At 35.8% G+C, this 15,246-nt stretch overlaps 1 protein-coding gene across 1 annotated transcript; it reads right to left on the reverse strand.

Annotated features, from left to right (window-relative positions):
* Nucleotides 1-73: 73 nt before the first annotated feature.
* On the reverse strand, nucleotides 74-12,943 carry LOC142987307 (uncharacterized protein C05D11.1-like). Its single transcript, XM_076135977.1, has 18 exons — nucleotides 12,646-12,943; nucleotides 11,855-12,200; nucleotides 11,457-11,559; nucleotides 9,979-10,101; nucleotides 7,671-7,784; nucleotides 6,846-6,998; nucleotides 6,189-6,458; nucleotides 5,695-5,837; nucleotides 5,351-5,459; nucleotides 4,856-5,026; nucleotides 4,247-4,483; nucleotides 3,890-4,009; nucleotides 3,446-3,744; nucleotides 2,952-3,126; nucleotides 2,458-2,601; nucleotides 1,400-1,557; nucleotides 731-883; nucleotides 74-398 (listed from the first exon to the last, which is right to left on the reverse strand). The coding sequence occupies exons 1-18, from the start codon at nucleotides 12,782-12,784 to the stop codon at nucleotides 341-343; spliced, it is 3,015 nt and encodes a 1,004-aa protein (XP_075992092.1). The 5' UTR covers nucleotides 12,785-12,943; the 3' UTR covers nucleotides 74-340.
* Nucleotides 12,944-15,246: the final 2,303 nt, after the last annotated feature.

The raw sequence follows: 15,246 nt of genomic DNA on the forward strand, positions 1-15,246 counted from the left end.
TAAAGATGCGTGGAACCTTATCACTAGATTGCAGATAGGATATATTGTCAGTTGTACGGTATAAACAGCAAAATGTTTGTATAAGATATGTATTTTATACATTTTCAATTAACATTTAGATTTAAAAAATTGCAGTTGTTATAAAATGAATAACTTATGTATACATGTATCAGTTTACGTAAGGCACAGCCAAGCAGTACAAGAAATAACAATAATCAATTATGCTCATAAAAATACAAAAGTTTCACATTCAGTTGCATTGCAGACATAACGAATAAAAATAATTAAAATAATATGCTTAGTGTTATACATTTATATATTAATAGCACCAACATTGTACTTATTTGTTGAAATGCGACGTCTCCATTGACTCGAACGCCTCGAGTTTGATGTTCATGCTGAAATAAGACAACACTAAATTTAAAAAACTGTTTACATATTCGATATTTTAGTCCAACAAGCTAGCATAGAGTCTCGGCATGCGCGATCTGCCTAGATTATTATTAATATTTCTGTTTATATTTTTTAAATAAAGTTTCAAATAGGCCACCATCAGCTTAAAAGTGTGGGGTCACTGATGTTTTAAATTCAGAATTTTGTTAACTAGTATACAAGGTTTCTAATTAGTTGTCGGACTACAATTTCTTTACTTCTTTTTATTACTCCTAAGAACGTTCGGGACAGCTCTCTTACCAATTTCTTAGAATAAATAAAAGTAGTGTATACGTACTTCTCGAAGGCCGTGTACATATCGTTGACCTTGGCGGGGTGGCAGGCGATGGCCAGTTTGCTGACGGCCACGTCGAACAGCGACGGCAGCCACCGCGCCGCGGCTGCGTGAGCCGTCTCCTGAGTCACGGCTGATATGGCGCGGACCAGGTCTCTGTGCATTACATGTATAATTTATTATAGTTATCAACCTAAAACGCCTTAGAAAATATTTACACAGATACACTCGTAACCGGCGGGTTAGATGTATGTGAATTTGAATAAAGTAAAGAAAGTTTGTAAGGATTGATAATAGGAAGAGGGCGTGATTTTATGTGTTTCTATGTATGTACATAAAAAGCAGCAGTAAAACGTATACCTAATAATATTTTGAACCAAAAAGTTTACAGTTTTTTTTATTTATAACAATGTTGTCTTGTTTTTGCTTCAATGCAAAATAGATTACATTTTTGGACTACTTAGACACCGTCATTTGATCCAAACTAAGCAGAAATTGTACTATGGTAACGCCTGGTAAAATTATTAGCCACATAATGTGAGCTTCATAAACACTTTTATTAATTTATTTATTATGGATCTCCAACAAGAAATACACTTAACAAAAACAGAATTTGATAACACTTTTCATGTGTTCTTATCGCGAATCTTGAACATTACATTATGAACTCACCTGTTATAAGTTTCGCTTTCCCGCTGCAGATAGTTGATAAGCGATCGTTTCACGACATCAGCCGGGCTCTGCTCATTCTCCACCACTTCGAACAACGCCGTGCTCTTCGCCGACGCGAACAGATCGTCGTCGAATTTACCATCCGCCAAGTATTCGTCCTGTTTATTCACAACATTTAATTAGACAATTACAGAAACTATAGGCAAAAGAATAATTACCAGTGCCATATTTAGGTGCACTAGTTGTGGTAAGTTTGTCATAAAAGTGGTTGTAAAAAGAAACAAAAATATATTTATACCATTCTTCACTAAGGTCCAGATGAACCACTTCTGGGTAAGTATTACTTAAGCTGTCTGCTAGATAAAGAGTATAGTAACTTACTATACTCTTTATCTAGCACACAGCTTAGTAAATGTATTAACAATTCAAACATCTGTCGTAAATCTGATAATATAACTTTATTCTGATGTTTATCCAGAAATGGTAATACCAGGGACCAAGGGACCAAGAACTGTGGAATTCTTTCAATCTAACTTAAATAAAAACCAATTATAATTAGTACAACTTCAATTTATTACAATAATTAACTGTTACTTGTAGAGCTCTTTCATGTTAATTGCTTATATCAAGCACGTTGCACGTGAATGCAGAAGTGCCTACAAAAAATATATGTAATAGGGGAGGCCTAAGCCCGCAGGCAGTAGGCATTGAAATTTTCAGGGTGGCTTGAGACTATATACTCGCCGCGGTAACGAAACCATAGCGACTTCTAATTCGACGCCAACGCCATCTATCGAGCGTGACGGCAGCTTTATTACTAATAATTTATTTGAGAAATTCGAAAAATATTTTTATTTGGTTAGATGAGCACATAAAAATCCTATAAACATTAAAAACTCTAAAGAAAAAAATATCCAATCGGTTTTCAATCAGTAATTTTGTAAGCAACGAAGCAATCTTATAATCACTTAGAAGGTTAAGTTGCATAACTTTTCGTTTTGGTTTATAATTAAACAAAAAATACATTTTGTAGAAAATTAAATATAAACAATACTTACTATAATGCTCTTAGCCTTGGTGTATGCTTGCACGGCGTTCGTGGCGCGGTACAGGGTGAATATAAGCCGGCCCTCGTTCGGTGATAGACGTATCGCGTAGCCGTATGACAGACCACAACCACGGATCAGACGCCACATGGGACCCTGCGAGAGAAACGTTTTTGTTAAAGTTGAACAAAATTTCCAAATTAATGTATTTGAGAACCACGCAGCACATAGCTTCTAGAACTGAGGTAGATTATACATTGGATGATAGACGTGATATTGTCAACTACTACACCTACACCACAAGTAAACCTGTACTTGGTAAGCGTGGTGACCTCAAGGCCTAACTCCTCCCTCATTACGTGAGGAAAACCTTGCCCAGCAGTGGGACAGTAAAGGGTTTAATTTATTTTTGTTACAAGTGTCAAATATGGAAAAAAAATAAGCTCAAGATTTTTTTCTTACATGTCAATACGAGTATAAGTCACGATAGTATAGACGTTAGCTACCTCTAACTGTGTGAAGTAGTTGAGCGCGATCATGAGCGGCGCGGCGTCGTCGATGTTGTGTCCGAGCGGGCCGGGCGCCATCTGCGCCACGCAGCAGGACTCCCAGCCGCCGACACCTACCACAAACCCGCCGCTGAACCCTGACAGCAGCTCCGCATCCCAGTACAACTTCGGCCTGTATACAATACATATTATGGTTAATGATAATTTAAACAAAATACGGGATACCCAGTTTTAAATCAAAGTTAACATCGCTTTCTACCTTTTCTTAGTTTCCTGCTGCGGATTTTAACGCTATTCACGATCTTGGATATCTTCCAAAAAGTTTATATAATACATTATTACATTTCATATAAATTAGGAAAATAATCTAGCATGATTAGGGAAGTTTGTAAGGATCGGTCCAAATGGCGTTTTTTGGTCTCTGCCTACTCTTATAGGAAAATGGAGTGTTATGTATGTATGTACAATTAAATATCAAATGTTATACTTACGGTGCAGGTGAAATCTCATTAGTCTCCGTAGCAAACCTCTTCCATGGTTCAGTATTGAGCTTGTATCTATCAAAATCAGTAGCCATATGGAGCCAGCCCTTCTGCCTAATGTTAGCGAAGGTTCGCTTGGCCTCAGCCACGGCTGTTTCGGCCGAGTCTCCGCCCGCGTTCAGCTGTTCTACGAGTTCTTTGAGGAACTTCTGTTGCCGGAGCACCGTGCACCAGTGTACGTTGCTGTCCTTGCTGTACACTGAGTCGCGGAGCGTGTCGAACATCATCTTGTCGCCTGATCGACGCACCTGAAAGTTACAGTTGTCAAGCGAGTTTTCAACGTGATAAAATAAACCGATAATGTAGGAATAGATGCATTATAAACTTTAATAGAAGGTGCCTTTCATGCAAACATCTTTTTTTGTTTTTAATAAAATAAATGTTAGTTTTTACCTGTGCAACATCATTGATGAGTCTCTGCGCGAACACAAGCAGCCTGTCCTTGGTGATTTCACAGGTGTACATGATCTCGTACAAGTGATTTACCACTGCTTCGTAATCTTCCGGCTCGCACTAAAAGCGTTACAAATAAATTAGGTGTAAATATAGCATATATTTAAAAATTTAAAAAAGTGTTATTTTTTTCAATGGTTGATTTTATGGATCAAAAAACCAAAAGTTAAAAACTAACGGTATCTTCCAGACGTTAGGATCCTGATAATATACCAAATAATCGAGTAGGCCAGCCGAAATAATTCTTCACTACATAAATATAACTATGCAATTAAAGAAGATTGAGGGTATACTGACCATAACTTCAATATGAACAAAGTTGCCGAACTGTCCGATGGAGAAGTTCCCGCCGCGCTCGAAGCCGATGTTGTTGCTGAAGGACACGGTGATCTGCTCGTGCGACGAGATCACCTCCTCGTGCGGCAGCAGCGTGTCGCCGCGCCGCACCGCGCACTCCGCCAGACCGTTCATGTGTAGCGGCAGCCACTGGCGGCTCGCCTGGTCCACTGACGTCATGTCGTAGATCAGGTTGATCTGGAGAAATTAAAAAAATATCAAAAAAATCTGTTTGTCACGGTTCATGGTCGTCAGAACGGCTGAACTACTTTAAATAAAATTTGCACCTCGAAAAAGATGATTTTTTTAGCTGGCCGAGCAACGACATAAAGGCTATTTTAACATTCATACAGTAAAATCTTTTGTGAATCATCAGGTCGAAGTTGCAAATACGGGAATTACAACACCTCTCCTAACACCATAGTAAAAAGTGAATGTTTTGGACAATTCAATAACCAAATATAATATAAATTCAACCCATTATTGTCCCAATAATAAAAAATAGTTTTAATACAACCGAATCCGAGTTTAAACACCACTACAGACTTTAAAACAGACAAAGGTACTTACATAAACAAAGTTAGTCTTAAGACTATGTACTCTGGCGTACATAGGAATGTCTTTGAGGTCGAAGTGCGGGCAGTTCTCTCCGTCCGTGCTCCACGTGGAGATGTTGTGACACTTGAGATTGTCGCACGGCGGCACCGGTATAGCTGCCAGTGTGCCGGCGGGCGGCGGCCGCTGGAGAAAGCAAAAATTTTAATATATTGTCAGATGGGTGAAGTTTTTAAACAAATGTGTGCGTTGAAAGTGATCTTGTAGGATTTATATTTGACAATCTATGTATATTATTTTAGTTCAGTTTAATAATAGGATATTGCACTATTTCTTATTTATTTAAATAAAAATCAATAAATATCTCTCTAAGTAAGTAATATGTTCGTTTGCAAGTTCCTGAAGCTACGTCAATATAATTTGTTTTTGTAAACCAGAATTTACATCATTTTCTAAGGAAGATTTTTTCGTCAGTAAATAATGCATGACAATTATTATTGTTGAACTTACCTCATTAAAGTCCATAGCTTCTTGCAATTTTTTGGCTTTCTCAGCCAAACCCTCTTCACCAAGTTTTGCCCTTTGTTCTTCTAACCTGGTCTTTTCGTCTTCCGCCATTCTGAAATAACAATGTTATTCCATTATATTTATAGTGCATCTTTTATAAAAAAAATTCTCTCATAATGGTACACATCCCTTTTGTCAGCTGTCTAAGTGATTAAGCTAAAAAAGCAGCCTTAGTTTGGCCCTAGATCTTTAACTCAGATCAACAGTTAAAACATGTCAGACCGATTTTCGCATTTCTTTGAATGGATGTATGGTTTTTTTATGCTAGTACAGGTTATTTTTCTTACTTAGATTGCAGTTCAATGCTGGGCGATCCCATGATGACAACGAACTCGTCGGTAAAGAATTTAGCCATCAGTCCAAGCCAGTACTCTGCCGTCTCCTCTTGTAGCGCATGCAGGTCTTGTTGAGGATTCATACGGGAGATGAACTGGAATTAAAAACATACAAATAGCTTCTATTATTCTCATATAGTTTCATGTTACATGGGTGAAAATTGGCTCTCGTAATTCAACACAGAGATCTTTAATTAATTATCAATTTTCACCAAATGTGTATAATAGTTCTACGTAATAGGCCTATTGCCAAAACCTATTGCTATTGCCATAGACAACGCCGTGCTACTATTGAGAAATTTTATTATATTATAATATAAATTAGAGGAGACAGTAGTATTTTGCCTGATACAAGAATCAAACCAAGGCCTTGTACAAGAATAAGGTCAGCCGTCGATTATGCCTAGAACAGGGCTTATAACAGTAAAAATCATTTTCAAACTTACATCATCAATATTCTGCGAATACAGCGCATCACCGATACACCTAAAGGCCACAGCATGATGGGGATTCGACTCAAGACTGGCAATGGATTCCCTCAGCTGTTTACGTATAAGTCTGTTAAGGCGCGGCATGTCGATGGGCTCGTGTCCGTCGCGCACGAAGCGCAGACACCTCAGCGCCTCGTCCCGGGCTGCAGGGAGCTTGTCTATCGGCACGTTGTCCAGCTCAATCTTGATCAGTGACGCGATGTTTTCGGTCAGGTTGTAGGATATCTGTGGATTTTTATGTAAAATGGTTATTATTAGATGTAGTAGTAGATGTTTTATTCCAGTTTATAAATTTCCTACAAACTTTCGCATATGTAATATAGTTTTTTCACAGCATTTTTTAGCTGCTGCAAATTACTAAAAAAAGCTTATTTACGTCGTCGTTTGAGTGTTTTAGTTCTCGGTAGTTGACTAATATTTAATACAGCTAAGCGAGTTTCAATATTTTGGCACAGATTTCAAAATTAATAAATTATTTACCACACAAACACAGGTAGTATAAAATATTTATCAGTGGTTAAAAAAACGCGATTAAGATTGAACAATCTAAAACAGTTGGACTGATGTATCGCTACTTCTAATTGTGATTCAAGACTGAAATATTTCTCTTACATCCCCAGCGAGTGCATCATCCTTTTCCACGAGGCATCGTTGCAGGGGAGCGGAGGCTGTGTCACATAGGTAACGTAGAAGAATGGCACAAGCTGTCAAATCCTTCAGCGAACCTGCCTCCGTCAGCAGTGGTCCGCGCCAACCGAATAGTACCTGGAAGTTAATGGATTACAGTATTATTAATGTCCTCAATGATATTTTGCTGTAGAGGCCAGTTTAATTGAAACTGTTTGGACGTTATTTATCTGGTCTCCAAGTGTACATTTATACACAGATACTCTATTCTATTTGATAGCCCGGTGGCTTGAGTAATTAACACGGTAAGGGATCAGGCGCAAGACTGAGTTTACGCAATGTGGGTTTACGTAATCTTTGCGGAACAAAGGTCTACAACTCATGACCAGGACTTTTTAACTCCATTCTTGACTTAAATATTCAAGAATAAGTTAGTCGCCAAGCCGGGAATTTGAAGCCGATCTTTAACGCAGCAGTCGCATATACCTACCAAAGACTAATCTACAAAGGTATCGTACTATGTAAAGTTAATAACAAGTTCGTCATACATATAGTTTTAATGTACCATTAATCATAGGTTATGAAAATAGATCGTTGGCGTGTTGTCGACAAAGTTTCATTAGAAAATCAATATAACTTTGTACATAGGCAAGCAAAATAAAGTTACAAACAAGATTGTAAGTAAGTATTAAAGTCAAATTATATATTCAGTAAAACAACTGTGGAAACATATTACACTATTTAGTGAATAATTTACTAAAAGAAAATTCGCCTACAAAATATATTTGCTATAGTTAAAAAGAGTTTTACCTGTCCACAGTCAATAGTGTCTGCAGGCCACTCCACCTTGTACTCTCCATACTGCGGCGTGGCGGGAATGGTCTGCCATGGCTTCACCCAGTCTTCCAGAGACTCCGCCTCTTTCTAAAAACGAGAACATAATGTTTTGTTAAATAGCCCTCTATGTGTCCCACTTATGAACTTAAACCTTCCACCGCTGCATGTCTGTATCCCGCTAGGATGAGCCCGCACGTAGATGAAATTTCGCGTAAGGAAATAATAAATGCATTGCTACAATTTTATTGTTTGCATATATCTAAAAGGTACATACTGCATTGTCGTTTTTTTAAAACGTTCATAATATCACGAGTTCTATTAATATATTTCAAACAAAAAAGATACATTAGACACCAGTAATGTTCGGTTTCTGAGTACATTTAGCTGTAGTATGTCTTTTCAATAGCGTTTTTTATTTGAGATTCAACGCTATTGAATAGATAAACTACCGCTAAATGTAACTTAGAAACCGAACATAGTAAACTCGTGTCTTGCCAAACACAAATCTAATGAGTTTCTGTTTAGCATTTTCTACAACTTGGATTAACAAAACAATAGTAGTGATCATGCAAAACTATTGTTTTTTATCATGTCTTGTTTTCCTGCACACTGCATAAATAAACAAGAAGTGAGTCACAGCATCAGATAATAGGTAACAGACCAAATTATACCTGTCTGTCTAGTGAGGTCACCTTAGAGAATTAGTGATTAGTTGATTACAATGTAGGTGGTAAATACATGATCTCATGCATTGAATTCTAACTGCAATCTTTTTAGAAATAGTGTGATTCTTGTTTACAAAGACAACAACTAAGAATCACTTTCATTTGTGAATAATGGGCAGTCTACAGACTTGAAAGTATTTTAATAATAATATTTAAATCGAACAATATATTTTCTTTTGTTTCGCGCGAAAATCGAACTAATGACAACTGGTACAATAGTAATGGTTTGGAAACTACCTTGTTCAGTTATTTGACGAAATATTGTAGTTGCTTAAAAGTATAAGAATAACCGCGTAAAAAGACGAATAGTGAGTTTACAAGTTTCAGGAAACAGAGCAATTAGTAATTACGCATTATTCGGTCTAAAAATCGACATCTTTATTGACATTGCCGTTTGTAGAAATTGTAAGCAAAAAAATATTGGGTCCCAGCCAATGAAGTGCAAGATAAAATTGTTTATATTCGTTTAGTTTTTATGTTCTGTTGCCAAGGTCATTTCTAACTACAAGCTCATATTGTACAAATGAATAATATTGATTCGACCTGAATGTACAAGGCGTGTTAGACCAGTCATTATGCTGTTTAGACTTGTATCATTAAGGTCGGGAAAGGTGACTACGAATTTTCTGTGAAATGTTTAACTGTATGCGGGTGGCGAAATAGGCCTGAAATGTAGACATTCGTATTTTCTTTTTGCAATTTGATTACTACTGCTGTATTTATGATTCCTAACATTTTATAAAATATGCTAGGGATATTTTCATTCTATTCCTTTTTTCAGTATTTTTTGCATCAACAGAAATACATTGCTTGTGAAAATTTAAAGTGTCTTATTATCACAGTTCTAGAGATACAGCCTAGTGACAGACAGGCAGTCTCAATTAGAGGGTTCTGTATTTACGCTTTGGGTATGAAATCCTAAAAATGGTAATGTGTTGACAAAATCTTCTTGTTTAAAATTGGTAAATAAGTAAATAGCATTTTACGCATGCTAGGAACTATTATAAGATACAATGTCGTGCTAAATTATTTTACAGTTATTTGTACAGTTAGTTAAACAGTATTTAATCTGGCATGCTTAAGATAAAATTAAATTAACTGTAGGTATTTCTATTCTCATCTGCCTAGCAGTTTCACAGTTTAGTGTATTGTATGAGTGACGAGTGTGTTAACAAGTCTTCAATGTGACGTTTTAACTGACTTCTTTACAAAACATTTTAAAAACAATTTTTTTTGCAAAATGTTGTCTACCTGATCTTACTTAAATAACCACTCTACCCCTTGTGTTTAATTGTTACATTATACTTGAAAAGAATAGAAATAATAGGACATCAAAAGTTCAATAGCACATATTGAGTACCTAGTAAAGGATTCAATTTAAAAATATTGAACATATTTGCTGATAACTGGTGAGGAAAATCCACAAAAAAACATACACATAATCTCACAAACAAGATAATAATCATGTGCAGTGTTACATTTGATAGTTGACATAATATATCTACAAAATAGGTCAGTTATATTTAACATGTGTATTGCATCTGTTTCAGTGTTACCTTGGCTATGATGTCATCCTCCACGGTTTGTAATGCTTTGAAGACATCCTCAGCCTCTATCTGACCAGCCAGGATGATCGTCAAGTTCTCCGCACGATAGAACTTCTTGTGGAAGTTTCTTACCTAAAATAAGTAGGTATTAATATTTACTTACTTATAAAAGGTACAGAAATAAATTGTAGAATGAAAACAGCATGTGTTGTTTTTAATGTTAAACTGTTTGATGAAACCTTGGTTTGGATATTTAATTAAAGAATTAATCAAATAATAAATTACAATTTATATCAGGTCAGTCTTTAAAATAAAATAATGCCATCAAAAACATTCTGTAAAAACTTCAAGTCTCGCCGTAAAAAGTTGTGAGATCAATATAATACCAAGTCAATTAATCTATTTAGTCTCTACTTAAAGGACCTTCTGTCTTAAGTTATTACGTATGTTATTATCATGCCAATTTAAAAAAAAAAACCTCTAAAACAAATAGACCGACCTGGCCATCGCATGATTTGATTAGTTAATGCTCCTGAAATGTTAATGGCGAATTTGTGTTTTCTTGCGATGACCAAGTCGATCTATTTGTTTTAAAGGTATTTTTTTTTAATTGGCATGATAATAACATACGTAATAACTTAAGACAGAAGGTCCTTTAAGTAGAGACTAAATAGATTAATCGACTTGGTATTATATTGATCTCACAACTTTTTACGGCGAGACTTGAAGTTTTTACAGAATGTTTTTGATGGCATCTCACTTCTTTTTGTAGAGCGAACCTAAGTCCAATTTGTATGGAAAGACGTTTATTTTTTTCATAATTCAACATATTTTCCTATGGGAATGTTGTTCAGTTTCATGGGCTATACACCCTTACCCACCCTATATCCCCTCCCGTTATGCCTCATATAGTAGGTACCTGTTTACACCTATTTATTTTATTTTCTACAGTAATAATAATTCATTAACTGCAAATGTAACCTTGTAATCTTATACATTTATACGGGATTACAAAGTTATTGTTGCAGTTGATGTATTTAGAAAACTGGACCGAAATTAGAAAATATTAAATTTTTCCCATGATTAAAACACTAAACCCTATTTGTATTCTAAATTTTAAGCTTCTAAGTCTGCTAGAAGTACCTTAGACTTTTGATGAGCGGTGAGTCAGTGAGTCAGTGAATCAGTGAGTGACAAAATTCAAAATTTTAACAAGTTGTCATTCTTAAACTACTGGTTCAAATTGACTGAAATTTTAAATATACCGTGTTTATACAATGACTGATTAGTTGCTGAAAATCCAGGCTTCTTGTTTTGTCCACAACGAAGTTATAGGGGTGTCAAAAATAGCCCGAATTGCTTCGAGAAAAGGATGTTACGGCCGTGCCGCTTTTTTTTTGCTCGACTTGCGGGGGCACTTCCGTGCCCCCAGATTAAAGTAAAATACTGCAATAGAAGCATACTTCATCTTTCAAACTATAACTTACTTTAGTATTATCAGTAGAGATCCTAAGGTTTTCCATAATACCACCAGTTTCAGCGGAGTACCCACTGCCCGGGTACATAGCTCTTGACAATTGCAATTCACACCTGAACACAACACAAACATATGACATATCAAAATTGATCTAACTCTATACAAAGTACATTATATTAAGTCAGGAAAAAAGTCTTTTAGCATTATAGCATGTATGAACTTGTAATAAAATCTCTTTGGCTTCAAGAATCACAAATGAGTACATGGTTCATTAGGTTTCTTTCAGTCAGCTCGTGAGGTACCCAGATATCGAGCTTTTTTGTGTAGAGAAAAGATTTTATTACAAGTTGATACACACTATAATGTGAAAAGACTTTTCCCGACCTAATATTTCAATAAATTCGTTACCTAGAATCTGCAGTGTTCTCCCGTCCTTGCATCTCACAGTAGACAACACCAGCGTCTTCACCATCTCCATCAATATGGTGTACCTCAGTTATAAACCCTTCATCAGTCAATGTGGGCCGTAAAATATGGTCCAAGTAAATCGGCAACAACGTCAACATGCCCGCATCTCCAGCAGTATAAACCGTATAGCAAGTGTGGTCTGTATCAGTCCATGCATTAGTACCCTGAGCCATGCAGCGGTTGGCCACTAAGTCCAAGATCCCCTTGTATGGGTACCGCTCAGACCCCAGGAAGATGAGATGTTCCAGAGTGTGAGGAAGACCATCGTCATCATGGGCTTCGGTTGCTAGACAAAGTAAAGTGGCAATTCAATAATTGATTTATAGTTTTCATTGTAGTGTAAAAAATATAATTAGGCAACTTGTAAGTCATACATAATTATGTTTTTGAATTAATATTTTATCATGACAATAAAGTTATTATGTTCAGTATCAATTTTATGTGTGCTTATGTTAGAAAGTTATCACAAATCAAGAACTTACTGAAATAAAAACAATAATTTTAAAACTATTTGAATTCAGTTACACTGAGGGCTGACATAGGATACAGAATTTAACCTAAAAGTAGGTTGACCATAAATTTCAAATAGTTGAAAACATTTGTACAGAAATTTATAGCGTAAAACCAGGTAGATTTAAAATCTAATCAGAAAATAAAGCACATATGGTACAGACTACGAATGTGTTCTTCGTTACAGAGAATTGAGGTACTTTTTTAATATAAGTGCTTACCCAGGCAAAAGAATCCGTTGACCAAAGGACCTTCAACTCCTGCTATGATCACAGTAATACCGGTCTTTTCCGAAACATACTTATTCACTGGGATTATATCCGACGCCTTAGTGGATGATATCAATTTGAAATGAGACATTTTGAATAAAAACTCAAGATCTACTTGATATATTTAAACAAAATGCTAACGAAATAAGATACGGAGGAATAATTCGCCTTTTGTGACAAGCCGGCGCCCGCCCAAACTGATCGAATGATTTGGTGAAATTGTAAATTCAACCACAGGTGTGGTGTCAGTGAACTGTCAATTTACGCGAAATGTCAGACTGACAGACTATAGGGCTGTGCCTCATTTTTAGTTTACCATCGATTTTTGATAAATACATAAATTACATTATGGTATTACTTGGTAGGAATTTATATTATTGGTTTGGCTTATTAAATAAATAATTATTATAAGGTTAGTGTCCGTTCATATAATTTATTTGTTACCTTTTTTTAGTGAAACAATGTATTGCTCTAAAAAAAGTTGTAGGAGTTTGATCTTTCTACCAATCTTGTGTAGCCACTTCCTGGCACTTAATGTTTCTACCTCAATCGTTTAAATACAAAATTGATACGATACAAATTAAATAACGAGGGTTTTAGCAAGATTATTTGTTCAATGTAGGTTGTGGAGCCATATTCTAATGGAATAAAACTAATATTTCGGTTTCTGGAGCGCGACTTTTACTTAAGCCTGCTCACCTAACATTTTGAAAATTATTGGTACAGAGGCGAGAAGTATAAAAAAGATATTTGATAGTATTGCCCTATGAATTCCGTCCTTAAATCAGATAATACAATACAAGATTGGTTCAAAGTTTTAGCGTGTTTTAAGTAAATATATCTTGGTCTACTACGTTTAGAGGGAGGGACTTCCGACTTCGGATACTTATTAACATTATTTTTTCGTACTTTATTTACCGGCAATGCAAGATAATTTGCAATTATTCAAATTACGTTACAATTTAATGTTTGTTATTTACAATAATCACCGGATTAATACATAGGTATGTGCCTACTGCCATTGAAATCACAAGTCCGTGTCATAGATGCAGAATATTATCATAATATGACGCAGTGAGATTACAATTAATTAAAATAAAACCTTTGTTAATTTATTTTACGCTCTTTATGGTCATTTTAGTCATACGTTACCGTCATACACTTTCGTAACAAAATTATGATGGCATTGAGTGATACCTGTTTTGTATTTTACCTTTTATGTGGTGTTATCTAACACCTATGTCAAACGCATCATTTCTATGAGCTTTATTCGGTACCTACTCTGCACATGAATAAGTGTGCGATAGCTTACCGCATAGATAACGTGACAGCAAAAGTATGAAAATAACTATTTAAAAACTACCTAATAGACTAACCGATACTTAAACAGAGGCGGTAAAACCGATCATTAGTCTAATGAATTGAAAGAATGGCTGAAGTTTTTCAGAAATTTGAACAACATATCTCCAACTAACGTGGCAAATATTGTCTTTTGCTGGCGTGGAACATAGCGGCTAAGGCTTAGGAAAGTTCCTAACTTGGCCAGCTTGGTGGACTCAAGGCCTAGCCCTCTCTCATTACGGGAGGTGACCCTAGCTCAGCCGTGAGACATTCATGGATTTAAAAAATGGTTTGGGGAGTTGTGAAATAAAGTAAAACATATTTCTTTTTCAAAGTTCCAGCTCCAGCTAAAAGTTGGAGAATGGGAATATCGGCACGTAGTAAGTAGGTATTGGAAAAGAACACAGAGAGGAAGAGAGTCCAAAGGCATACTTTTATGTTAAAACAATAAAAAAAATGTGATTGCAGAATTACAGTTGAAGGAATAGGTGGACGCCATCGATGTCATCTCCATCACCTCTTCTCTTTTAAATCTGTTTTTATTATTTTACGTTCTCGCAGCAGCTTGCATTTATATTAAGACTGATGAAGTTGCTCGGCACGTGCTATATCCTATATCGTGTGCTGTTTAATGGAAAGAAGGGTCTAATATCATATCATACTCGTGACAATCGAAAATGATACAATTTAATTGATACAATATTGTTTCGTTATATGCTTTGAGACAGGTGACATATTTATAAAACATCGGCACCTGCTACGTATTCACTATACGGCTACAATATTTATATCAACACAGACTTAGTTAATCTGAAAGGTAGTTACTTATTTGTAGCAGTCATTTAATCTCCAAAACTATACCATTTTTAAGGCTCAGAACCATGATTGGCTCCGATTTCTAATTTTTAAATGATGCCTTACAAAATCTTAAAGGACTACAATCAGGGCCTATCTTTGGTAGCATTACTTATAAGCGATATTTTACGTGGGTGCACTCAAAACAGCTCTAGTTACAAAAACACAAGGAAAAATAATAACAAAAGGATTCAGGTCACACAAGCCCAAGGTTATCGCGTTTATTGCCTATTAACAAATCATTTATATTTCTAGAAATATTCACGTAAGTTTCCGCTGCACAGAGTTAGATTCGTATGTAGGTTAATGTTAATTATTTGTGTTGTTATTGACGTCCCGCATTCCCGCCCTCTCCGG

This window comes from Anticarsia gemmatalis, chromosome 3 (genome assembly GCF_050436995.1).
Source record: "Anticarsia gemmatalis isolate Benzon Research Colony breed Stoneville strain chromosome 3, ilAntGemm2 primary, whole genome shotgun sequence".
NCBI lineage: Eukaryota > Metazoa > Arthropoda > Insecta > Lepidoptera > Erebidae > Anticarsia > Anticarsia gemmatalis.